Source organism: Leopardus geoffroyi, chromosome A1, assembly GCF_018350155.1.
Source record: "Leopardus geoffroyi isolate Oge1 chromosome A1, O.geoffroyi_Oge1_pat1.0, whole genome shotgun sequence".
In the NCBI taxonomy this organism is placed as follows: Eukaryota; Metazoa; Chordata; class Mammalia; order Carnivora; family Felidae; genus Leopardus; species Leopardus geoffroyi.
In genome coordinates, this window is record NC_059326.1 from 133808350 (window position 1) to 133836261 (window position 27912).

Genomic DNA, 27912 nt, shown 5'->3' on the forward strand with positions numbered 1-27912 from the left:
CCAGCCAGCAGGGGCCTTTCTGGGTCTGTATGTAGTAGCTGAACACATCCTCATTCTCCAGGTTCTTGGATGCCGCTCTCTGAGCTGCAGACACAGTTCAGTTATCTAATACTGTGGAGAGCTATAGTTATAAGAGAAGGGAGGGCGAGTGTCCTCAGTTGGTAGTTTCACCAATATAGGGAGAGTCGTTCATTCATCTTTCAGAAGATTTTTTTTCTTTTTAAAAAAAAAAATTTCTTTAACATCTGTTTATTCTTGAGAGACAGAGACAGAGCATGAGCAGGGGAGGGGCAGAGACAGGGGTAGACACAGAATGCGAAGCAGACCCCAGGCTCTGAGCTGTCAGCACAGAACCCGACGTGGGTCCCGAACCCACAAACCGCAAGACCATGGCCTGAACCGAAGTCACACGCCCAACCGACTGAGCCACCCAGGCGCCCCCCCTCCTTTTTTTTTTTTTTATTGATGTATAATTAACTTGCAGTATGATATTAGTTTCAGATGTATAGTATACTGATTAACCAATTCGGTACATTATGCACTGTCAAGATAAGTGTGCTCTTAATCCCCTTATCTGTTTTACCCACCCCCACCCCCACCTCCTCTTTGGCAGTCACCAGTTCTCTGTGTTTAAGATTCTCGTTTTTTTGTTTTTCTCTTATTCATTTATTTCTTAAATTCCCCATGTGAGTGAAATCATATAGTATTTGTCTTTCTCTTATCTCACGTACCCTTAGGCCAATCCATATTGTCGAAAATGGCAAAATCTCATTCTTTTTTGTGACTTAGTAATAGTCCACTGTGTGTGCATACGTACACACATAAATATGAGACCTGAAATCGTAAAACTCCCAGGAGAAAATGTAGGCAGTAATTTCTTTGACCTTGGCCTTGGCAACACTTTTCTAGATACATCTCCTCAGGCCAGGGCAACAAAAGCAAAATTAAACAATTGCAATTATACCAAAATAAGAAGCTTCTGCACAGTGAAAGAAACCATCAACAAAATGAAAAGGCTGTGTATGTATATGTGTATATATGTACATATACGTGTGTATAATACATATTTACACAGTGCATCCTCTTTATCAGTGTATTGATGGACGCTTACATTACTTCCCTATCATAGCTATTAGAAATAATGCTACACTAAACAAAAGGGCATGTATGTCTTTTTGAAGTGGTGTTTTCATTTTCTTCCAATAAATAGCCGTTAGTGGAATTATTGGATCCTGTGGTTTTCAGTTTTCAGTTTTTTAGGAAAACCTCCATGCTGTTTTCCACAGTCGTTGGACCCACTTGCATTCCTACCAGCTGGGCGTGAGGGTTCCTTTTTCTCCACATCCTTGCCAACACTTATTTCTTGTGTTTTTTATTTTCGCTCTCCTGGCAGGTGTGAGGTGATAATCCCATTGTGGTTTTGACTTGCATCTACCTCATGATGTTCAGCATCTTTCCAGGTGTCTGTGGGCCATCTCTATGTCTTCTTCGGAAAAATATCTATTGAGGTCCTCTGCCTGCTTTTAAACGGATTATTTGTTGCATGAGTTGTATGAGTTCTTTCACCTTATGGGAGAGGTCATTTGCAAGTATCTTCTCCCATTCGGTAGGTTGCCTTTTCATTTTGTTGATGGTTTCTTTCACTTTCCAAAAGCTCCTTACTTTGGTATAATCGCAATTGTTTAATTTTGCTTTTGTTGTCCTGGCCGGAGGAGATATATCTAGAAAAGGGTTGCCAAGGCCAACGTCAAAGAAATTACTACCTACGTTTTCTTCTGGGAGTTTTACGGTTTCAGGTCTCACAGTTAAGTCTTTAATTTTGAATTTATTTTTGTGTATGGAGGTAGAAAGTGGTCCAGTTTCATTCTTTTGCATGGAGCTGTCCAGTTTTCCCAGCGCCATTTGTTGAAGGGACTGTCTTTTCCCTATTGTATATTCTTGCCCCTTTTGTGTTAGATTAATTGACCATATAAGTATGGGTTGATTTCCTAGCTCTCTATTCTTTTCCATTAATCTATGTGTCTGTTTTGCGGCCAGTACCATACTGTTTTAATTACTACAGCTTTGTAGTGTAGTTTGAAATTTTAGTAGATATTTATTGAATATTTGTATGGACTGCTGTTGACACTGGAGTTGCAACACACCTTCTTGGAGCCCACATTTTTATAGGGGAGAGACAATAAATGAATATAAAATATGTCCAGTGATAGATGTTGGGGAGAAAAATATATCAGGATGAGAAGGAAACAGTAGATGGGGCAGGGGAGGGCAGTGGTGGGGCTTGGAATTTAAAAAGCCTCCTCGGGGAGGTTGTAAAAGACATTCAGGAGCAGGAAATTTGGACGTCTCAGGGAAAAAGAGTTGGAGGCAGAAGGAGCAGTAAATGCAGAGGCCACGAGATAGAAATGTGTTTGGTGTACAGGAAGGACAGTGAGAAACAAAGGAGTTTCAGGGAGGGTGGGTGTGGGTATGCCCTGTGAAACTTTGTAGGCATGGTAAGAACGCTTCAATGTTTTTAACAAACAAAATTTCAGACATGTACTGCAGAGAACGGTATACTGAACCCTTCACATACCCATTATCCAGGTTTAATAAATGTTAATATTAGATTACTGTGTATCTAATAAATAGTAATATTAGATACAACATGGTATCTTACTCTCCATCCCCAGATTATTTTGAAGCGGAGCATAGACACTTTATTTTACCTGTGAATATTTTTATATGTATCTCTAAAAGGAAGCTAAAAGTGATCCTGATTCCAGTATTATTCTTTTTAAAAATTGTTTTAAGTTTGTTTATTTATTTTGAGAGAGTGAGCAAGCAGGGGAGGGACGGACAGAGAGAATCCCAAGCAGGCTGGGGGGCTCAGACTCACAAACCATGAGATCATGAACTGAATCCACACCCAAGAGTTGGATGCTTAACCGACTGAGCCACCCAGGTGCCACCCTCTGATATTATTCTTAAAATAATATTACCGCATATCCAGTCAGTGTGTGTGTCTGTTACACTGAGTATTTCCAGGTATTTGATTATGTGTTTGTTTGGTGTCAGGACACACAAGTTCATATGTTGCAATTCATTGATTTGTCTCTTTAGTCTCGTTTAACCCCTCTGTCTCCTTCACTCCCCTCATTGAGCATTTTGGTTTAAGATGCCAGGTCCTGTGTTGTGGTTTTTGCTTTTCCCAGGCTAGCTCTTTTGCTGATCACTTCTCTTTGTCCTATATATACTGTAAATTGATGCCTTGACGTAGTGGCTTGATTATATCCGGGTCGTGTGGCTTTTTTAGTAAGACTGTTTCGCCTATGTTGCACCAAGAGGCATAGAACAACCACTTGTCTCCCTATGATGCTATAGTCACATCATGATCATGGCCACAATCCACTGACTTATTAGGGTTTGAGAAATGATGATACTCTAATTGTAGCACTCCTTCTTTATTTACCAGTTGGAATATTTATATAAAGAATCATTTTTTCATCTGTGAGGTGCAGTTCATAGGGAAATCAAGATAAGTGGTTGATTTTTCCCTTTTCCAGCTTTCAGAATTAATGGGGTAGTTCCCTAGCATCTTCTAAAAGGGGCCCAGGCTGGCTGGTTCCTTCCTCCCTCTTTCCCACCTTCCTCCCTTGAACTCATGGTCTTAAACACTGGGTATGTTCCAATATGTTGCCATTGTCACAACTATTGATGCTTGGTTTTTTGAGGTTTGGGCCATGTTTGCTAGGTTTTTAGCTTTTACACAGAATGAGAGGGAAACTCTTGGAGGGTTTTCAACACGGGAGTGATATTCTGGAAAAGATCACTCTAGAATCTGTGTAGCCAACAAAGTGTAGAGAATGTCAAGGAGGAAGTGGAGAGATCAGTCACAAGGAAATTATAATGATCCAGCCTGGATAGGACCCTTGGATCAGCATGGTTCAGGGGGGAAAGAATGGTAAGAGTCAGGATATTTTACCTTGCAGGGAAACTTATTTGGCAAGGACAGGAGGATAGGGAGTTTGGGTTTGGATATTTTAAATTAAGGGTATTAAAGTGAAATTCAAGTGAAAATATTTTGTGGTCCATTGGTAACATGGAACTGAAATTCACTTAAGACCTGTGTAGAGAAGTCTGTTGAATAAAATTCTAATGTGTCTCCTAAGATGAGGTACTTTAAGAGATTAAAAAATTTAGAGAATTTAGCTTTTTGGGAGGCAGAGTGGAACCAACCTACCTCCCTTTCTTCCTTCCTTCCTTCCTTCTTTCCTTCCTTCCTTCCTTCCTTCCTTCCATCCTTCCCTCCTTCCCTCCTTCCCTTCTTCCTTCCTTCCTTCCTTCCTTCCTTCCCTCCTTCCTTCCTTCCTTCCTTCCTTCCCTCCTTCCTTCCTTTCCCCTTCCTTCCTTCCTGCCTTCCTTCCTTCCTTCCTTCCTTCCTTCCTTCCTTCCTTTCTCCTTCCTCCTTCTCTTCCTCCTTCCTTCCTTCCCTCCTTCCTTCCTCTCTCATAACCTGGCTTGTGCCATACTTCCTTTCCACTCTCCCTGATTTTCCTGAGTAGAGTTGATCCCTCCTTCTTTGTGTTTATTATATCTTTATTGTTTCTTATTGTTATGCTTTTCATATTAATTTAAATGACTTATTTACATTCTGTCTGGCTGCCAATGATCATGAGCCAATGACCGTAATCCCAGCATGGATTTGTTGCCTCTGAAAGGTAGGATTGGTTAGTTTTCTGTGAGCCCCCACAGAAAGAGGAGTTGTCACCTAGTTAACAAACACCCTAGACCATGTTGGTAGGTTAGGGGTTAGAGAAGGGTTCCAGGAATATCTTATGAACCTTCTCTGGCCCACATGTACCTTTGTAGAATTAGAAACAGGTGACCCTCTAGAGGGGTACAAAGCTGAGAGTAACTTAGTGAAAATGGAAAAAAAAAAAAAAATGGGGTAGAAGCTGCCCAGAGCCATGCAGCAGGCTTGGCAAAGTAGGAAGCAGGCTGGACTTCAGCCTTCACTTACTTTTTTGCCCAGCACCTTTGTGCAGCCTTGAACAACTGTACATGGCCTCCCTGCCAGTGAAGGCCTTTGGGATAGGGAGTAAATACCCCGGAATCTAACCCTAGTACTGCCCCTAGTTGTATGGTGTTTTCTTCCTCTGTGTGAGGATGGAATTTGACTTCATAGACTTTGAAATGTAACCGCTTGAACACAGCCGTTTGATCACAGATTTGCGGTGTGCCTGTGGGCTAGCAGCAGTGCTTGAATATTCTTGCTAAGATAAAACTTCATTTGATCAAGTACTTCTAGGCAGACCACTGGTTACTGAATTTTAAAACACTTTAAAATACACCAGAAGAAATGAGTCAGCTATGTTCTTCCTGCACCACAATGCAAGTACACTTAGTCCCAACTTATGGATAGGACGAAACATTGTGTTGCTGGAATAAATACGAGATGAAACTTTCAGGCTTCCAAAACATACCTTCTCCCTTTGCTTCCTTAATCGGATCTGAATGCTTTTGTCAAGTGTAGTAGCGCTGTGAGGTTCCTAACAATCAGTTTTCAAAAATAGAAATACAAGCTCCTATCTCTCGCATTTCCACTTGGTATTTCCCATTGTAGGGTTTTGCCTGTTCACACAAGGCTGTGCCTCACACCAGAGTTCAACATCCCCCAAATTAACACAGTTAGTTTATTCCTCTTTCTGATGATTGCCTTATATAGAAAAAAAATCTAATTGTTTTCATTCGGCACCATTCTCCCATGTCTTTCTTGTGGCACATGAGTGATTCTGTTAACTCCACCAAGGAAAGAGTAAGCGGAACTTCCTCAGGGTGTCCGGATTCTCTCTGAGCGCGTCCCTGGGAGATGGGGAATGGTTGAGGTTTGCCGAGATAAACTCTTTCACAAGTACGATGCTGCTGCTTTATTGTTTTGCTCCAGTCCGCAGGATGAAAGGACTTTTCATCTCACCGAGGTGAAAACTGGGTCTGTGAGTGGAGCGACTTTGTTTAAAAAAAAAAAAAAATCAGAAACCAATTACTTGATATGCAGAGCTGAAAGCCTCATTCCCTTAACGAAATCAGTGCTGTGTGCACTGCCGTTAACCTGAGGAAGGCGGCTGACATCTCTTGATTACGGCTAGAGGTGGAAGGACCCAAACTTGCAGGATCCCCCTCCCCCTAGAGAGATTCTTAGTCCAGTCCTTTATAGAGGTTCGTTTTGGCTCTCTGTCATCGCCGGGACGCTGGCAGGGAATGTGTGCATTGGTTACAATACAGTGTGGTAACATATAACAACCATGAAAGCCCAGCGGGAAAGGCTACAGATTCCGGGGCTGACCTTGGAGTAAGTATTGTCTGTCTTTAATATTTTAATGCTTTCTGCATGGCACTCGCTTTCCTGCGCCCAATAGCTCTTTAGCATTTGTTTGTACTGACAGCCTCAGAGCACTGCAGTGTGAGGTGAAGGAACGTGTCTTAAATGCATGGCATTTGTTTTCAGCTCATGTGGAAACCCAGACCCTGCATTTTGCACTGCAGTCAGAAGAGAAGAGGGTTTTTTGTTGTTGTTGTTGTTTTTTGTGGGTTTTTTTTTGCATATTTAAAGTTACTAAACCTCAGTGCTGGAAACATCTTAACAGCTCATTGTGAAAGAATGTATCAGCAGGCCTTGGTGTAGCTGTCTTTTTCTCCTCTCTTACTGTTTGTTTATCCCCACACTGCCTTTTTCTAAAGAAAGGCCTCTGTCTGCATTGAATAATAGAAGACATTACAATGGATTAGAGTACAAGAGAAGGGTTATTTGTAACATTCATTAGATGTGATCCATGTTTTATTTGTGCAACAGAATATTAATGAACTGTAGTGCATTTTGAATCCTCTCTGCACTGTCTCCAGCCACCGCATGCAGTGTTTACCTAGTTGAGATATGTGTTTGCTTAGCTGTTTTTATTTTTTTTTAACCCATTAACTCATCCGACTGCCTTCTAATCTGATGTAGCCACATGAAAATGCCCACATCTAATTTGTGGCGCAGAAGTTAAACATCTGTGATGCAGGAAGCGTCAGCAAATTTTTATTTTAAATCTCTTAGTCAAAGATGCAGAAGTCTGTGCTTGGCACACTTACCATAATAAACAGTAAAATAGAAATGTGGTAGAAAAATAGAAATAGCCCTTTTTTCTAACTCCTAATAAAGGTAGAAAATTGCGTGTCAGTTGAGATTCATACAATCCAAATCATTTTATACTCGATTACTTCCAGGAAGAGCCTGCAGGAAGAGTACTGTGCCCCGTTCTGAGTATTAATTATTCTTCTTGAATTCTGGAGATGCGTCATACGAGGGAACTGACTTCATAATTAAATAATTAATAAAAAACATGGCATATCTCAAGTGATGTGAATACTTTTCTAATCAATTCTCACACTAAAATTGACACTGATTTTATACTAACAAGTACTCACTTAGAAAAAGTTAGAGGGCTCTTAACAGCCTTCTTGCTAGCTGTGGCATTTTTCATAATGGACATCCAAGCGGTATTTACCTATTGCCCTGACATCTGTCCCCATCTCCACCTCCACCGTGGCATTCAGCCCTCACTGTCCATATGCAATATCTCAGTGGCACGCACTCCTTCTTCCACTTACCCCTCCTCTCTCTAGCGTTCTGGAAGTGCACAGCTCACTCAGATGCCTATGCTTCTGTGTTCAAGACCCAGGAGCTCTAACCCCCGATTCTGGTTGTGCCACTTCCTTGTTGCTGTCTTTTGGACTTAGTATGTATCATTTCACATTACGCCTTTTTCTTTCATTTTTAGCATCTTTCCATTTTAGAAGGAGACATTTGAAAGTAACTTCTCAATATACAAATTCAGTTGTATCAAATGTTCTGCCCGTAATTTGAGAGTCTGAGGTATGCCACAAATTTTATGACTTTGTCAATGATGACACAGTGCATATGGGTCAGCCAAACACAGGGGGTTCCCTGGATTTTGTTTTGGCTCAGGCCACACCCCCTGGGTCTAGCTTCTAAATGTTACTGTGCATTTAAAATCGATTACTTCTCCCCCTAAGGAGCTTGACATAATAGAAATAGGGATCACTCTTAAATGTCATTGTAGTGTTAGCATAACACTTTGAGCATTTCGCTTACCTTGAAATGTAAAATCACTCTTAGGTAGACATAGTTAATTTTGCATTCAATCACGGAGAAAGGTAATTCTATAGTCTTGGGGTAAATTCATTTTCTAACCACTGCATGGAAATGTTATAATGGGAAATCTTATCACTCATTTTATTAAAAGCAGATTTAATGTTTATTGTTTTAATTATCTGGGGATCTTATAATGCACCACATATGTGGCATAGTTTTTGAATGTTCTGCCATGAGACTGTACTGTTTTTCTTTCAGGAGGGTGTATTCTGTAGGCCTTGCAGCGATCACTCTTACGGTAGCATATTTTATATTCTGTAGACAGAACTCGATTTCCCATCTGACTTACCAATAACACACCACGAAGCACTTTCTGATTCCCCTTTTAAAAATTGAAATTTCTGGATGTGAGACATCAAATACATATGTATTTCAGATATTAGTGAGTCATTAATTTATTCAGAAATCTCTGATATTTAGATAGCAGATGTGTGGCCTTACAGTTTCTGAGAAAGTAAGTAGCTTTTTTCTTTCTTTTTCTCAATTTAAGTATAGAAATTGGTGTAAGTACAGAAATAGTTGGTAACACATATGATACCTGTGTCAGCTTGGAGACACAGAGTGGGTTCCATGCCTATGCATGTCTATTTTCGGAACACAAGGGACAGATAAGGCTGTACTTAGGTTAAATCACGTCTGTGTCAGTAGACATTCCTGAGAGCTTTCCAATGAGCTGCTAAGTTAGAGTACAGCATGTTTAAGAGCAGTGGCTTTTGAACGTGCTCTGACTGTATAAGGAAATCAATTTCTTAGTTTCTTAAATACTGCCACCAAACCAGAGAATGGCTTTAAAAGATAAAAACAAAAAACAAAAAAACAACTTTGTTGAAACATTTCATTAAATAAGTGGGAGCATTTTGAGCAGTAATTCTATGTTTCAGTTTAAGACGAATACAGCCAAGTCTCAATTATCCATATGATGGAAATCAAGGATGGAACTGAAAATGTGATAAACCCAAGTCTGATTTTAGCCACGGTTGTCATTTCTCTGTTCAGTAAAGGGGACAACCAGCTTGAATCATCCAATGTACTGTTCCATTCTAAGACCCCTTCTCTGAGATAGGAAAACATGGTGTGGTGTAGTATGGCCAGTACAGGGGCAGGAGAATATTCTTTAAGAAACTCACTGCACCATAGTGTGCGTTTGTCTGCTCACTTGAGCCAAAGAGTTGGTACCAGAGTGCCTAGCTGATTCTAATTTTGATTTGGCGATGTAAAAATAATTGGAAATAATTGGATATTAGCTTCATACTTTGATCCACGGGTCAAATTTTTATAAGTAAGATATGTGACAAATGTTAAGTTTTGTGTCTTCCCTAAAACAAGAGAGAGATGAGTCCAAAAGGAAAAACAATTCAAGGAAACATAGGCTCTCCACTCTGATGAATATTTGAGAGCTGGCTGGTCATTGTGCTTGGTTGTTTGGATAGGTTGGTGGGGGTGGAGACCGTAATGGTCTTTTGACAGATGAAATTGAAAAAAACCTCTCGAGAAAGTACAATAATTTATAGGTATATGTAAGAAATTTTGAAGTTCTCTATTACAAACGTAAGTGTAAGAACACTTTTGCCTTTGCCCCCGGGGATTACAGAAAATGTTGTTGGGCGTTTTTCACTGCTAAGTGCTTAAAAACATATCTTCCTATTTGGAAATGTTTGCTGCTCTGCCTTTTAAAAACCACTGTATTTAACTTGAATTCTATTATCTGGTAACTACTTCCCTCTAGTTCTACAGTTTTACAATTGATTGTTGGTCAGAAATAGAATATACCGAGTGAGTAAAGCAGGACCAACTTTTCCCAGCAAACAGCACAGAAGATACCTACCACGTTAGCTTTGTGACCAAGAAAAGGCACAAATGCAAATGGCAGCAGGAGTTTTAAGGATATCAGTTTCAGCAGGAAGCCTTGCCCTTGTTCTCTGTTTTAGAGCTGGAAAGAGGCAGGTGATGAGCTGATTACCTAAGGGCATCGATAGGCAGGCCACCGTGGTTCTGGCCTAAAGGGAACACGGTCGCTTAGATGAGCGTTGCTATTTTACTGCCACCATTTCCCCAATTGGAATGACATTATTTTAACTTTCAGTCTCACTCCAAGGAGCCTGAGTCCAACCCCATCCAGCCCAGGCAGCCCCTGTAGTCCTCTCTTCGCTTTTCACTTCTGGAGGTAAGCGCACTCCAGTGCCGCCGGCCCTTGGCTGCTGGGTCTCTCCCTTCCCTTCCCCCACACCGTGCATCATGTATGGAACCCTTGGGACTCTGCAATTCACAGTGAACAGTCCTTTCCTAATTGCCGTCTAAGTGTTAACAGAGAGAGTGAGGAATCTGGTTGAGTCGTTTACAGATGATTTACAGGAGCACCTGGAATGTGTGCTGTGCTCCTACCATTCAGTTCATCTTATATATGCTTCTGTTGATGCCCAGTGATGAGTTGTGTAACTCCTGTGTGTGTATGATGGTTTTTCCTGTCGCTTTCTCAGGAGATGATCTGCTAAATTGTACAAAATGTGATCCACCTCTTATAATACAACTTATTACAATTTCTAGAAAATATTTTCTAATTCGTGTTAAAGCACCACAATATGTGTTGCCACACATTATTTTATACCCTGTTATTTGCAGGACAACACTTTAAATTATCTAAGAGGATTAGGATTTTTGATCTCTTGTAAAACTCCTGCTACCTCCCTACCCTCTTGCTCACTGGCTGAGGTAAATGAATACTTCTCTGGTCTTTAGAGAAAGATCTCCAAAGACCTCTACTTTTACTTGAGCCCAGTTTGTTAAAAGAATGCCTGTTAGAAGGTACTGTTTACATTGTATGTATAATGCTATGTTCTATTAAGATTTTCATGAATTCAAAGCCTGGACAGAGTGAGTCTCCCACTATTTAATGAGAAGATATGCATACCGTATCCAGTACCCCCCCCCCTTTTTAATCCTAAGAGAGAAAACGAATGAAATTCTCAGTTGATAGAGTGACTTCAATTATTTGTTATTAGTGAATATATTTTTTTGCCTATATGCAAATGAACGAAAACACTAGCTACTCGTGGCCATTTCCTTAAAAATAGTAACTCACAGGTTTTATGCTTAGGTGGTATCAGTGGGTCAATTTAACATATTTGTTTCTCTCATTTTCTAAAATAAGACTGAACTAAAATCTGTGAAGAATTGACTGGGGAAATGAATTAATGACTTTGAACTTTACTTCTACTCTTCTGCTGATAGGATTAAATTTATTGTAAAAGTGACTTTCAACATGAAAGTTCCATGTAATAGCTTTCATAAAGCACATAATATATGCTGTCTGAATATAATAGATCCTGAAGCATAGGAATAGTTTTCTGACAATCCAGAAACCCCTACTCATGTAAGTTGTCTATTTTTGGTGATCCAACCAACAGTAATTTGACTCTCTACTGAATTTTTTCTTTAGTGTAACACATGGCTTCATTAAATGCTTACATTCCCTTTTCTTTTTCCTTCCTGAAGACAATATAAACTATTCAGAATGCAAGTGCTATCAACAGTAGAGGAGAAAAGAGTATCAGACAAAAGTTGTGGTAGCTCAGAGGAGGGTGAAGTTTTTTTTGGAAAAGGAGAGTGTTTTTGTAGAAAGATTTATGAGACCTGGTGATATTTGAGCTGGACCTTGAGAAATAGTGGTGTTTCGGGGGTGGCGGTGGGAAGGATGGTTGTGGAGGACAAAACCAGGCTGAGAATAAGACAAAGTGAAAAAGGTGAGCAAATGTGGCACATTGGAGAAATGATGTGTGTAGCCAGGACATAGGATGGATAAAGGAGAAGAAAATCAGGAGTTGTACAGCGCTGGATACGGACTTAAAAAAATAATGTGGGATCATGTTACTTAGAGCCTTGAACACTGAGCTAAGAAGTTTGACTTACATCTTGTAAGCGTTCCAGAGTTTTAGAAAGTTTGTTGAATAAGGAAATGACCAATCAGAGCTCAGACTGAGGAAAGTTACCTTCACCAGGTATTAAGAATAGACTGGATTTTGGGTACAAACTCGAGTGAGGCTACTGGTACACTATTTCATGAGTAACAAGTCCCAGATTAGGACAGGTGCAGTGAATTGAATTAACATGTGAAAAGTACACTATAGTTGACCACATGCTTTCATACACATTGTCTCATTCCATTTAATCCATCACGGTAAGACCGAAGGGAACATTGCTTCCATTTGCCGATGAAGATGCCACCACACAAAGAGATTAACCAGCTTTACTAGCCTAGGATTCAAAATGAAGTCTCACATTTTTCCACCGTGACTAACCCGAGATACATACTGCTCTGAGATCATTTGTATTGAATTTTAATTTCTGGTTTACGTAGACTTGTGACCTCCTTCAGCCATTTTTATTTCCCCAGTGCTTCTTTCCGGAAGTGTTTGAGAAATGTTTATGAATAAATGAATGACTTGGAAGTAGAAGATGGATTTCTTACATCACGGCTCACACACAAACCACCAAATAAACATCAAAAGACATTTGCTCACATACAATGGGTTGTACTGGTCATTCACAGACCAGGAGCGTGAGGGACTATCTCCTCCACACGGTCATTGCGGGATCTGGGGGGCGCGTCTTCAGCACATGCCTTCAAGGTTGCCCTGGGTATCCGCATCCGGCTGGTGGAATGGACAGGAGTGTGGGGGATGGTGGACTGCCCGACCTGAGGATGGCACACATCAGTTCTGCTCACATGCCATTGCCCAGCATTTCCTATTCTGACTGCCTCTGTGGCAAGCAAGGCTGGAGAATACAGCTTTCTCGTGTTGTGGAAATAGAGGAAATGAGTTTGGTAAACAGCTAGCAATCCTGATCACAAAAGTCGATGAAAGAAAGGTGCCCACGGTTGCTCTTTAATAGATAATTTTGTATCAGGGATTTGCACTGAGGTTTCTAGCATTAATTGAATGGACCCCAAGGCAGCAGAGTGGGAGAGGGAGGAAAATCGAGTCGCGGTGAGTCTGGTCTTGAACACCCTGAGACCTCCCGAGGTAGTGATATCTGGTTGGCAGCACGGGATGAAGCATCTCTAACAGTGTGCCCCCAAATAATGGCCTGGTATGAATTGTAGCGATTGCAAATACGTTCATGCTGTTACCACGGAAAGAGATTTATTGTAACCATGCACAGATTTTTTTTTTTCTTTGTGATGGATCACATTTCTTTTTTGTTCTCATCTTATGAGTGGGGTTTGCCTGTCTGGGGGAGAGCGGTGGTGGTGAGCATTCACAGTGTATGTGCCCTTTAGAGGTGCTGACACATGGTTTCTAAATATGGCAATGGAAGATTCTGTTCCTTTCATAGTAAACCCCTGGAGGCAGGCGATGCTGAGACGGGATTTAGCTTTCCAGCTTAGGCTTCCTGAAGGTTGCCCAGAAACGAGAGATCTGCAGCTTCTAGGGCAGGGCAGGTGCTAAATAAAGTTCAAGTTTAGTTTGGTTCGTCTTGGGAGTAAAACCTTGCACTGCGGCCTGGAGGCCCCAAGCGGGGTGGCCTGAGGGCAAGACTTTGCTAAGGAAGTTTTCTGAATGTGGGAGAGGCTGTCTCATCAAACCTTCAGCTTCCTGCCCCTGGAAGTATCGTAGGAAGGCCAGTCTTAGCTGGAAGGATGTGAGGTCATTCCTGCAGCCAGCAGAGCGGTACACCAAATGATTCCCAAAGGCCCTTCCATCCAGAAATTCTGACACCTTTGCTGTCCTCCAGCAGGGCTGGAGAGGGAGATACAAAATACACAATACGTCCACAAGCTGTAAAACGCACGCACGCACACACACACACACACACACACACACACACACACACTGGCCCAAATATTGGCTTATTAGTACAGATGTGACAGAGAATATCTTAAAAACCTTAAGTGGAATTTATAATATGCCTTCACTCTCCCCCTTCTGAGGCAACTATAGCCACTCAGAATTTCCACAGTCCTCAGTACTTCATAAATTGATGACAGTTTAGTGGCTCTTCATATAATGATGATGTCATTGCCTCATGAGTAATTTGGATATGACCCTTGTCAGCTCCTAATCTCGACTCTGATGAAATAGTGAGGTTCCAAGGGAAGCTGCCTCATTTTATATTCTCAGTGTCTTTCTTGACACCTGTCCTGCCTTGCCCTCAGTCGGGACACGGTTAGAAGCCGGGGGCTGGCTGTCTTTACTCAGTAGCTGCCTTTCTGTTACGATAGAGCAGTGTTCTTTTTAAAAAAAAAAAAAAAATCTTTAATGTTTATTTTTGAGAGAGAGAGAAAGAGAGAGTGGGCAGGGGAGGGGCAGAGAGAGGGAGACACAGAATCTGAAGCAGGCTCCAGGCCCTGAGCTGTCAGCACAGAGCCTGACGTGGGGCTCAAACTCATGAGCTTTGAGATCATGACCTCAGCCGAAGTCAGAGGCTTAACTGACTGAGCCACCCAGGTGTCTCAAGCAGCGTTCCTTTGTATTTCCATTTCATGCCCCGGCTTCTCAGCGGATGTCAAGCCCTGGAGCATCCACGGCACTCTGTACACTCCTATGTGACGTCTTCGGTCCTTTGTCCAGCTCTCCATCTGGTTCATGGAGTCTCAGGTATTGGACACACAGTCAGCGAGAAGTCAGCGAGAAGAAGGCATTCATTCCCTTTCTTCTTAGACCTCCCGAAGCCCTCTTGCCATGTTTAAGGTGTGGCTTGAATCACACATGACACATTGCCGGTAGCACACAGTCGTAACTTCAGAGAAGAATATTCCCACCATATTACCACTCTCCACAAGGACAGTGTTTATGTCTATTTTTTTTTTCACAGGTGTATCCACAAATAGTGCCTGACACACACAGTAGGGGCTCCTACTGCTGGAAGAACGACCATTATCTGTGAGACTCAAGCCTGTTCTGATGTTTTGGGGTTTTTTTTTTTAAGAATTTTTATTATTTGTTGTTTTTAATTTGTTTTAATGTTTATTTTTGAGAGAGAGAGACAGCGTGAGCAGGAGAGGTGCAAAGAGAGGGAGACACAGAATCCGAAGCAGGCTCCAGGCTCTGAGCTGTCAGCACACAGCCTGATGCGGGGCTTGAACTTGTCAACCATGAGGTCATGACCTGAGCCGAAGTTGGATGCTTAACTGACTGAGCCACCCAGGCACCCCCTATTTGTTATTTTATTTTATTTTATTTTATTTTATTTTATTTTATTTTATTTTATTTTATTTTAGAGACAGAGTGAATGTGAGCTGGGAAGAGGGACAGAGGAAGAGAGAGAGAGTCCCAGGCAGGCTCTATGCTGATTATGAGCCTGATGTGGGGCTCGACCCCATGACCCTGGGATCATGACTTGAGCTGAAATCAAGAGCTGGTGAATGACTGAGCCACCCAGGGGCCCCAGTTATGATGATTTTGTTTAATGTTTATTTTATTGATTTTGAGAGAGAGAAGGAGAGAGACAGAATCCCAAGCAGATTCCACACTGTCAGCACAGAGCCAGATTCAGGGTTCAAACTCCCAAACTGTGAGATCATGACCTGAGCCAAAATCAAGAGTCAGACATTTAGCTGCCTGAGTCACCTAGATGTCCCCTCAGTTCTGATGTTTTTAACCTGTGCTCCAAACATGGCATATATTTCTATAGTATGTGTGTTTTAAGAATGGTGTTGACACTTTGAGAGGGAGGGCATGCATTTTGATTCATTCGTAAATATTAAATGATAGCCATCAAAATGTAAAAACTGGTCAGCCATTAATTATAAATAAAACAAGGTCCAAGGCCGAAGAAGACAGGCATTATTAAAGAAAGGTGAACCTCAGAGTATATTAGAGACCATGCCTGGCTGTGGTGAGGGGCAGAGAAAATGATCTAGAAGTCATGGCAGATCCCACACTGAAGAGCTCCATCACTTAAAGAAAAGGTAGTCCGAATGTTAGCTCCATAGAGTGGAGGCCTTTTTCCTTTGCTCGTTGCCATCTCCCTGGCACCTAAGAACACTTGGCGTATAGACACATCATAAAACTAGTTATGTGTCATTGAACGTGCTTTGAAGCAGCAAGAGATTTCTCAACTGGTGACTTCGGGGGACTACTCTGAGAAACCAAAGCCCTTCAGTGAGTCTGTATTCCCTCCTAGTGTGATTCTAGTCTAGTGTAGAGTTGGGTCCCTGCTGGCCTTCTTCTCCAGGCCTCCCGTTCCCCGGTGCCCCACATATTCCACCTGGCTAGCTTCCTTCATTGACATTATCTGTCAAGTCCTGGGGAAATGGAGTTTGGGACCCCAGCACGCTGAGTCATAGTGCCTGAGTCTTGGTCATTGCCCCTACATCTGCAAGCTCTGAGACTTTGGACAAGTCATGAACTTGATGGACCTTCATTGTCTAAACCTGCAAATGCCCTGCCTCACTGTTAAGTTCACAACAAAAATAATAAATAGCTTATAGGTAATTTAGTGTAATAAATGTGTATTTGCAAGAATGGGATCTGTAGTGGTCCAAAGGGTAATGAGAAGGACAGGTAGACAATAGTTTGACAAGGGCATCAGGGTCAAATGTCACCTAATTTCAGTTTTGTTAAGAGCTTGTCCGTTTGTCCTTTTGCTACTAGAAATATTCCTGGGTACCCACAGCTGCCTAAATGCCCCTCACTTCACTTGTTGCCATGGTGAGGGATAGACATAAGCAGTATTTACCAAATACATGGCAATGTGTTGTGATTTTGTGTCTTCTTTTCACAGAGAACCTGTAAGTGTGAGAAAGCAACCTGAGTGCTAAACTCTTTTTGTTTCATTAACTTTGTAGCATGAGGACTGTTTCCATTTCTTTTTTATTCTAGTTTCTCCCCTTTCACTCTGTGTAGAACATTGAGAAAATCTGAAAGAAGCTGGTACCAGATGGCAATTTTTTTGTACTCTACAGATTCCAGTTCCTGTGCTTTTGTGAATGTGATGGTTTAATGAATTGCCTTATGCATCCTTGAGGTTTATTTCGGCATTGCTGTGTAGGACTGAGTCTGTCTACTGCAGACACTCCAAGCAGAGATGAGCTTGATTATGAACACTTTGCTGGTCCTGTGGGTGTGGGTCTGGGCAGAGATGGGGAAGCTTGGCATCGGACATCGTTGATGGGGTGGGGAGGAGGTTGGCGTCAGACATCATTGATGGAGGGGGGATTGTGGGGGGAAGTGTGGACAGGCCAGTTAGCACTCCTCTGGGCCCCACCTCAGTTTCTGCTGTTACTAGTAAGTAAGGCTGCTGGAGGCTGCTGTTACTTGTAAGAATTCGAAGAAGGAAGAATGTGATGATATGTCTGTTGTATGCCAGGAGGGGGTGGGTGGGCATAAACTCATGTGCAGTAATGGGGAAGGGTGGGTCTAATAAACTTGTTGCAGAAAGATGCTCTGATAGTTTTCCTTTGACTTTCTTTTACTGGAATCTGTTTATTTATTTTTCTTAACTGATACCATAAACTTAGGTGTTAAAAAGTTACTGAGTCTAGGGAATGAAGTCTTGTGAAGTCAGGTAGTTAAGCATAGCTTTCAAGTTCACTTGGGTCCCTGGAGCCCATTAGTCCTTTCACTGACAGTGGTCCTGGGTCTGGGGGGGTGTACGTGTGCCAGGTCCTGGGAATGCTTCTGGAGCCTTGGTCTTTATCAGGATTATTCTCAGTTTTTTCTTTTAATTTTTTCAATGTTTATTTAGTTCTGAGAGAGACAGAGTGCAAGTGGGAGAGGAGCAGAGAGAGAGGGAGACACAGAATCCGAAGCAGGCTCCAGGCTCTGAGCTGTCAGCACAGAGCCCAATTGGGGGCTCTAACTCACAAACGGCAAGATCATGACCTGATCTGAAGTCAGACGCTTACCCGACTGAGCCACCCAGGCGCCCCATATTCTCAGTTTTTTCTCAAGTGTTCACTTTTTCTCTTTGGTTTACTGACTTGGATGAGAAGCCATCCTTACTGACTTAGACATTTGCATCTCTATTAGCTTCGTTTTCATTTGTCCAGAACTTGCTGCATACCCATTGCTGTTCTTAGTCCTTCACATGTATTAATTCGCTGTCCCTGTGAGACAAGGATACTGTTGTCATTTTATAAACATGAAAACTGAGGCACAGAGAAAGTTACATGTAGTGACCACACATCTTCGTTTGCCCAGGTTCCGTTCAATTTATGCCTATTGTCCCAATGTGATTTTTGAAAGTGCCTTCCTTGACTTTCAAACCCTCCAAGTTCGGACAAGTTATACCCACCTACCAATGTCAAGAAAGAGGCCTGATCTGGTTCACAGTAAAGCATCTGGTGGGAGAGCCCACATTCTTACTCTGACATAAGTACTCTGTCTACATTTTCCTTCAACACACTGGAGTTTGCAATCATTTTAAATTTGCATTCTGGATAGAATATTCTATTTAAAGGGGAGGGATTTTGTTACTCTGTTTGGAGCTCATCTGCTTGGTTCACTATACAAGTAAATTTTTCAGTCCTCTGTTGAGAGTGTGGTTATGGGGCTGGAGAGCATCTTCTGAGTTGCGGCGCCCTATTTTTCTCTTTTAAACAAATTTTATTTTAGACAGAGCCTAGATCATGTGATGAAGGTTAAATTGGTTTCCCTTGGAAATCAGGCCGTGGGTCCCAGCGGCTCTGCCGTCTACTGCTGCTCTAACCTGAGAAGCCTGTGGAGGATTCCCTCAGCCAGGGCTGGCCTGCTTACACCCTGGGGGTGGCCCGCGTCTCACCATTGCTCTGATGGCCCCAGGCCCTTTGAGCCCTACTAGAGCCATAGCACAGCACGTCTAGCCCTACTAGAGCCGCTTCCTTTGTAGCACTCACATTAAATGCTTGCCTGGAGTGGTTTATTACAGTCTTTCCGGGCCAAATACTGAGACCAACTTGTTGAATTTGGGTTTTAGAATATATTGAAATTTCTCTTTGGAGTTTTAACAGTTAGCTCTTATTTACTAGACCATCTTGGGCAAATGAAGAAATTACTTCGTGCTGTGTGTGTGTGTGTGTGTGTGTGTGTGTGTACTGCGGCAAGGGGGGAGAGGAGGGTACTGCCCTATATCCCATTTTGTTGCCGCATTGCTTTGAGACTAGGAAAAAGAAATTTCACATCGTTTTTTAAAACCTATTTCCTATACTTAAAATGCTGCTGCGACCATTAACACCCACCCTGTTGATAAGAGAATTAAGTTGTGATATTCCTTGAAAGCATGAGATGGTGATGATAATATGAAGTACGGAGGTGTCTCTGTAAGTGAATACAAATGCGGAATCAAAACATTCTTAAGTTTCTCCAGCAGTGACATGAGGATAATAATACCTCTTGGAGGTGTTGTAAGAATTAATTAGGTGACGTTTGTGAGAAGTTCTAAGATGACTGTTCTGTTTTATTATTATTAGCTTCGTATTGTTCTTGGAAACACAGTGTAGAAAATGAACTGCAGAACCCAACCTTTGTAAGAAGGATGTTGCATATTCTCACATGACAGTGATTGATGAGATACTATGAAACTGAGAAAGCTGTACTAATGATCCCAAGTGAATAGGAGATGAGCTAAATTTCATGGGTTCTTCTGCTTGTCTACTACTATTCTCATGACAATATGCTCCACTGAATTATTACTGGATCCGGTGAAAACAGTATGGAGATCCCCCAGAGTGAGAGAACATTTCTTTTCCAGCAGTGGTATCAGAATTTTTTTTTTCTTTTCTCTTTATATAAAATATGCGTTTGGCTCCATCTTAACCAAGTTCTGAGTTGCAGTCCTTTTTAATTCCTCCCCCCTCTGTGGTATGTGTGTATGGATGCGTGTGTGTGTATCGTCCATGAGGATGTCCTGTTGATTCTTTGCCATCTACTTCGCTTACTTCCTCTTTGTACCACCTTAGTCAGAGCCACTATCACTTACCCCAGGATTTGTGTAATAGCCTCCTAACTTAATGCTTCATTTCGAACTGTGCCCTCCCAACAGCCAGCTCTCTGAGTGATCTTCGTAGTGCCAGACACTCCCCTGCTCAGAGCCTTCCACTGCCCACCCTCCCATCTCCCATGACCTTACTTCCTGCTGCCTCTCGCTTATTTCCTTCGGGCCACATTGGGCTCTGCTTTCTCTTGACCGTTCCAGTTGTGTCTGTGTCAGTGCCTATTGTCCCCTGTTCCTGGAATACTCCCTCCTATGGAGGAATAATGCAGTCAACACCCTTGTTCACCTCGATTCACCAGTTCGCCCTTGCCACATTTGCTTTGTCTTCCTGCCTCCTTCCCTCTTAGCCCCTGGATGTATTTCAATTTTTGTTCTTTTGCTGATCCATTTAAGAGTCCTTTGCAGACATTCACTTTACCCCTAAATACTTGAACATTTATCTCCGAAGAACAAGTACATTCTTTTTCATAAGCATATCATTATGTCATTATTATACTCTGAAGTTGAACATGATTATAGTATTATCTGATATGCAGCCCGTATCACATTTCTCCAGTTAGCCCCAAAAAGTTCTTGAGAGTCGTATTTTTAAATCCAGGATCCTGTTAAAGATTATATATTCTATTTAGTTGTCCTATCTCTTTAGTCTCCTTTAATTTTTAACAGTTTCCCCAGTTGGGAAGGGTCTTTTCCTAACACTGACATTTTTCAAGAGTGTAGTACAACTCTTTTGTTGACTGTCCCACAATTTTGATTTATCTGATGGTTTCTTTTTCATTAGATTCAGGTTAAACATATTTGGCAAGAACAGATGATGATGTCTTCACAAGAAAATTGTATTGGGAAGCCCACAATCCAGTATCTGCCAGATTCTCCCCTTGTGATGACACCTTTTTTGCTTTATAATGTCTGGAGTGACATTTTGAGTCCACATGGATAATATCTTCTTCTCAAGCTTTCACCGAGTGATTTTTGCATTCGTTGCTGACCTGAATCAATTATGATCTTGCCGTTTATCAAAAGACAGTTTTCTATTTCCGTTATTATCTATGGGTTTTCAGTTAAGGAAGAATTTTTCTCCTTCCCCTCCTGCCACTGTTGGGAGTATTACTACTGATTCACGCATTTCTAAAGAGTAAAATAGAAAAGAAGTATATATTTGATGTGTACTGACCCATGACCGTCATTTCCTTTTTTTTTTTTTTTTTTTTTTGGTCAGGTTGTCCCAAAGTTCATCAGTGGAAATCCTTTCAAGCTGACTCCTGGGTCCTTTTGACATCACCCTCTTAGTTTTTAGCCTTTTTTCATTTTCCGGCACAAGTTGTGGCTGTGCAGTAAAAGAGGATCCTGATCACCAGTCACCTCATCTTTTCTTCACTTCCTTAACATCTGAACTTAAACATCACTGCAACAGAGATGCCCTCCTCAGCCCCACCGTCTCCTTTTAACCTGCATCATGTACATATCCCCATTCAATATGTAACATTTTACTTGTTGTTTATCTTACCCACCTGGAATGAAACCTCAACACTGGCAGGGGCTTGCCTATTTTGCTCCCTGCTGGGTCCCCCATGACTGATACATAGAATATCTCCAACAAATAGTTGTTGGAGAAGATGAATGAATTTATCCCTATCTTGAGTCTCCATCAAGCTCTTCCAGATTAGCTGCAGCTTTTCTGTTCTTGACCCTGAGATGAATTGGGCTGCAGGGAGTCCTCACTCGTACGTCTGGATTTCATCGCAATTATCACCTGTAGTGGTCCCTCTTGCCTTCGGATTCTGGGGATACTTGAAACTCTTATGAACAGCGCATCACAGGTGACGCTCTGGGGCAGGCACTTGGCAGTGACCATGGAAGCATTATGATGCAGTTCTCTGTTCTCCAGCTACTCTGAACAGACGGTCTGGCTATTTTAGAAATAACAAATGAAGCACTTGCCATTATGTGTTAGAATTTTTACCTGGGTACTGATGTTGGGAAATAAAAATTAAGGAGAACAAAGGTTTTATTTTCTAAATGAACAAATAGTCATTCATTCGGGACATAATTCGTTAAAAGCCTTCACGGGATTTACAAAGCCTTAAGAGTTCTTATTCTCGAAGAGTTTCTATTCTAGTGGCGATGATAAGGAATAAGAAAAGAATATGGGGCAGGAATTGCGCATTAACACCTAATGTAACTGGTGGGTGTAGTGGGCTGAACGGTGGTCCCAAAGATAGCAGAACCTAATCCCTGAAACCTGTAAATGTTATCTTAATGGAAAAAAGTCTTTGCAGATGTGATTAATTTAAGGATTTTGAGATGAAGAGATTATGCTGGATTATCCCAGTGGGTCCTAAATCCAATCATAAGAATCCTTGTGAGAGGGAGGCAGAGGGAGATGGGGCACACAGAGAAGCTGGAAGAGGCGAGGGACAGATTCTCTCCTAGAGCCTCTGGAGGGAACATAGCCTGCTGATACGTTGCTTTAGGCCCACGATACTGATTTCAGACTTCTGGCCTCCAGAACTGTGAGAGAATACATTTTTGCTGCTTTAAATCAGAGGAACAAAATATGTTAAAGTGTACATTCTCTTATCTGTGTGGTGTCTGTGGAATGGCCCTGTCAGAGCTGCACGGTGAGGACTGTTACCTCTGGTTCCCTGAGGCAGGGGTGCGAGGACTGAGGAGTCATGTGAGTAGAACCAGCTTTCCTGATTCTGAGGCCACCCAGGGCCGCTCTCACCCAGGCGTCCTACCTCCTTCCCATAACCAGCGCTGATGAACAGCACAGCCTGCTCATAAAGATGGTTCACAAGAGACAGGCCTATGAGAGGCGAGACCCAAAGGCATTCTTTTTTTTTTTTTTCTTTAATTTTTTTTTAAATCTTTTGTTTATTTTTGAGGCAGAGAGACAGAGCATGAGCAGTGAGAGAGAGAGAGAGAGAGAGAGAGAGAGAGACAGAGAGACAGAGAGACAGAATCCTGAAGCAGGCTCTAGGCTCTGAGCTGTCAGCACAGAGCCCGACGCCGGGCTCGAACCCATGAACTGTGAGATCATAACCTGAGCCGAAGTTGGACACTTAACCAACCGAGCCACCCAGGTGCCCCCAAAGGCATTCTTCTGGGGTAAAGGTATTTGACGAGTCAGATGACCAGCCTGTTTCCCACATTCCAAGGGGCTCATTGCCTCTTCAAGTGGCTGTTATTTAAGTGGCTTCCAGATTTTGGATGCCCTGGAGCCATGTGTGTGTCCGTGTGTCTGTATTTGCCTGGAACAGAGAATCCCTTGCTGTCTCATTGACAGTACCTTTTAGCCCATCTCTTGGAACCATCGTCTGTATGGTTCCGTGTGCTGGGTAGCTTCCTGGCACATTGCAGGCAGTGGGATCTGGGGAAGCCTGCACAAGCCTTCAGAGAAAACCACCTAATGAACTACATTTCTAGTCCTCCAGCACTCTTATCCCTCCTGGAAAATGCTTGCTGTGGCTCCCTCTTTCTCCCTGGCAGCTACTAAAATCCCCCTGTTGCAGAGTCTGCTGCAGATGTATGTTCTAGGCCTCACAGCCCTTCATGCTGCTCCCCCCCTGCTTTATACCACTGATGATGACTCATGTCCCTCATCTATTCAGCAATCATTTTGCTTCTGAGAGACTGGTGTGGTGCTGGGAGAGATGAAAATAAGTGGGATTCTGTCCCTCCCCTGTGGGAGCTCTGATCTGTATGGGAACCAGACAAGGAAACAGCTGGACTGAAGTGTGACAGCAGTGATAGGGCAGTGATACTCCCCATGCGGCTCCCTCCTCATGGATATTAGGAGAACAAGCAGTGTATTTAATAGAGGGGACTCTGCAGGCTCACCCAGGAACCAGGACATGGAAGAGAATCCCTGGACCGTGGCATCCTGTGGGAGGATCTGAACAGTTAGCACCTCCACAGTGCAGATCTGGGTTTTCTGTGTTTATCCTGTCTGTACCTGTTACCTTTCTAGAACTTGCAGCGTTATCTAGTTCATATGGGTTTCCTAGTTAGCTCATTGTGGAGTATGAGTAACTGAGTGCCCCCTTTTATCCTTTTAATAGTCACTGACCACCGTCCTCAACTCCTATGCATCTATATCCTTGTATCAATGATGGGAGGTATAAAAAGAGCTAAACTTAGTGGTACCTGGGTAGCTGAGTCGGTTATGCATCTTACTCTTGATTTTGGCTCAGGTCATGATCTCATGGTTCGTGAGTTCGAGCTCCACATCAGGCTCTGCGCTGACAATGCGGAGCCTGCTTGAGATTCTCTCTCTCTCTTCCTCTCTGTGCCCCCTCCCCTGTGCTGTCTCTCATCCTCTCTCTTTCTCTCTCTCAAAAAAAAAAAGAAAAAAAAAAAAAGCTAAATTTTATAGACATAGCTAGAGACCAGCAGTCTGAGAGCTTGAACAAGAACCAGAATTATATGGCATTGGATGATACGTGGGGTCAGCCTCAGAGATCTGATAAAGACGGTCTCATCTTTGTGACTCTGGGGTTCCTTTTGAATGTGAGGCATTTTGTAGAACATCCACATACTCTCTTGACTGAATGTATCTCTTGAAAGAAAAGACAGAAAGCAGAAAGTGACTGTGGACTCCAGAACATTTAAAATTGTCTAATTTATTGATCGCAACAACAGCTGTAGGCATTGAAAAAAAAATGTGCTTCTCTGCATGGCTTTGTTCATTCAGGCTCTTGGCAGTGTTGGGACTCACCTACCTCATAATAGCTTCAAGAGCAAGAAGCTGCTCTTCACCTTAATGACCCATCAGGTTGTACTCTGAGCTTACACTGGCATTGTTTCCTTCCGAAGAGAAAACAGAACAAAACAAAACAAAAAACAGATAACAAGTCACCAGGGCTACAGAAATCAGTGAGATTCCATTTGATGCTATGTTGTGTAGTGAAAACAGAACTTGAAGACATTTGACAAAAAAAGTAATTTATTGTTTTGTTAGTTTCTGCCTAACTTTGTGCAGGCCAGTGGCATTTTGATAAAATGGTGGCGACTGCAGAGGATTTGAACTCTGTACTTGGAACTCTGTTTATCCTGTCTTCTAAAGCATTTTCATTTCTCTTCTTTACTTCTTTGGTGCTTCATAGTGGATTTTATTTTTCAGTTTGAATCTGTTGTGTAGCACTGCTATAAAATCGCATGTGAAATTTTCTATTTCTTATTTTGAGGCACTGTGTTATTCTGTCTTGAAGTTTGTAAGTTTGGTTATGAATGAACGTAAGAGAAGGTACACCTTAAAATTATTGTGATCTTGTTAGCACAGCATTAAAATAAAAAATAATTGGGGCACCTGGGTGGCTCAGTCGGTTAAGCGTCCAACTTTGGCTCAGGTCATGATCTCACGGTTCGTGAGTTCAAGCCCCACATCGGGCTCTGTGCTGACAGCTCAGAGCCTGGAGCCTGTTTCGGATTATGTCTTTTCTCTCTCTCTCTCTCTCTCTCTCTCTCTTTCTACCCCTCCCCGACTCATGCTCTGTCTCTCAAAAATAAATAAACATTAAATTAAAAATAAATAAAAGTAAAATAAAAAAAAATCATTTCAGGAACGCAAAACACTCCTCTGGTCTCCCCTTCCTTCCATAAATGATAGCTTCTTAAGAGCTCCCGTATTGGGTGGCAGTTGTGTAAGTTATAATAATGAGAGTAGGATTTACTCAGTGAAGGCAAAATTTAAAATGTACCCATTCTAGTTTATTCTTTGTCTTAAAAACCAGCCCTTAGCGGGGTGCCTGGGTGGCTCAGTCTGTTAAGCATCTGACTCTTGGTTTCAGCTCAGGTCATGATCTCACAGTTCATGAGTTCGAATCCTGCATTGGGCTCTGCGCTGACAGCACAGAGCCTGCCTGGGATTCTCTCTCTCCCTCTCTCTCTCTGTCCCTCCTCTGCTTTGCCTCTCAAAATAAATAAACTTTTTTTTTTTTTTAATCAGCCTTTAGGAAAGCATCTCAAAACTTTTGGCAAGTTGTAGCATATCAACTGGTCAGTAAATACAACCATGTATGGTTGGTTTATTCTAATATCAAAAATATCAAGAAAGAGATGTTCTGGTTATCTTGGAACTTATTTTGGTTTTAAGTAACAATTCACTTAAACAAAGAGGTTTATTGGAGAGAGAGAGAGAGAGAGAGCAGGGGAGGGGAGGGACAGAGAGAGAGAGAGAGAGAGAGAGAGAGAGAAGAGAGAGAGAATCCCAAGCAGGCTCCACACTGTCAGCATAGAACCCAATGCGGGGCTCAAACTCATGAATCATGAGTTCATGACCTGAGCCAACATCAAGAGTTGGACACTTAACTGACTGAGCCACCCAGGTACCCCGTGTCTGAGGTTTTCAACTAGGATGTTGGTCTGGTGAACTTGGTAGTTTGGTAAGAGTTTCACCCATAGCATGAATGGAGCAGAAGGTAGCAGCACAGCACAGGAAAGAGCGAATAAACACCAGAACGGAAGGACAGCCTTGACAAGTAGAAGAATGCATAGGTGTTAGGAAAGATGAGTCAGCAGACCTTGTGAAGGATGGAGGCATTCTACACATCGGAGGCATTGTAGTATCTCAGAAAAGGGGAAGTTATAAGAAAAGTCCATTTTCAAGAGCATCGTTTCATTTTCGCCATGTTTATAAGGTCAGATCTGAACATGCTGCTGTAGTAGCTATGTGGAAACTTCCAGCCTGCTGCTGGAGATGGATCCCAGAGCTGGGAAGCATTGCCAAGACTTCATACATAACGTGGGTGAAGGTGTGGGAGATATCATCAGGCACTGAGGGATCTTTCCAATTGCGAGTGGGGAGCAAATGATCTGCATAATCCACCTTGTTCCTTTGGTTTGGGTCCAGACTCGGGGAAAAAAAAACAGGGAATAGTAACCAGTCCGGGAAGCAGTGAGCAGCCCTGCAGAAGCATGTCACACTGCAGATGACAACGGTGATTTCTTGAGTCCAGGTATCTGCAGAATAAGCCTAAATTTGGAGATTTGGAGAGACACTTAAATAGTCTAAAGTTCCAGTTCCGGCCACCTAGAAATGCCCCAGAAGCCAGGCAGAACAGCCCCTCCTGCTTTTGATGTCAGGAAGGAGCCTGAGGAATTCTAACAGTGACAAAAGTCTTTGTTTTACTTGTGGAGGTGCACTGCAGGCCATTGTTTTTTTGTTTTTGTTTTTGTTTTTGTTTTCCTCAAGAAAGTGCAGAACTATGCTAATGAAAACATAGCCCAGGAAGGAGATCCCTAAGCTCAGTTGCAGTCATATGTCATTGGGCCAGGAACTTCAAAGGCACGTTTTTTTTTGTTTTTGTTTTTTTGTTTTTTTTTTGTTTTTTGTTTTTTGTTTTTTTTTTACAAATTGCTGCCTCTTTCTTGTACCTCGCAGTTTAATGGAACATGTGACTTTAAAGGAGTGGGAGAGGGGGCTTGCGTTTAAGCCTCCTAGTGGGAGGTACTTGGAAAACGTTACCTCGAATGGCTGAATATATTGATCAGGTGAATGAGATTGAATCTTGATGGTTTTATTCCTTGGAAATTATCAGTTCAAAGTAGAAATTTCCATTTTGGGAAGCCACTGGACTCTAAGTCAGTTGCTCATTTCTGTTTTCTATGGATGGCTAATAATAGACACTTCATTCTGACCACCCTTTTGTAAGATGGACTCAGACCTCCATGCTGAGAAGGATTCTGAGGCTCTCTGGGAGACTTCGTGGGTAAAAACCATCATTAATCAACGAACAGTACAATGAACAGTGTGGTCATAGGGATGAAGATAAAAGTGACAGCACCTGTGCCATTGACTT

General features: G+C 42.2%; 1 protein-coding gene across 14 annotated transcripts in view; it reads left to right on the forward strand.

Moving 5' to 3' along the window:
• The window catches only part of MAST4 (microtubule associated serine/threonine kinase family member 4), a 568735-nt gene that overhangs the window by 347801 nt on the left and 193022 nt on the right, over positions 1-27912 (forward strand). Inside the window, exons 1-2 of one of the 14 annotated variants that reach the window (XM_045495022.1) lie at positions 5754-6331; positions 10281-10361. The exons of 12 other annotated variants lie outside the window; for them this stretch is intronic. In XM_045495022.1, coding sequence (XP_045350978.1) covers positions 6285-6331; positions 10281-10361 — 128 coding nt within the window. In that variant the 5' untranslated portion in view covers positions 5754-6284. Of the gene's footprint in view, positions 1-5753; positions 6332-10280; positions 10362-27912 lie in introns of those variants that run through there. One more of the 14 variants, XM_045495059.1, reaches the window with a different exon arrangement.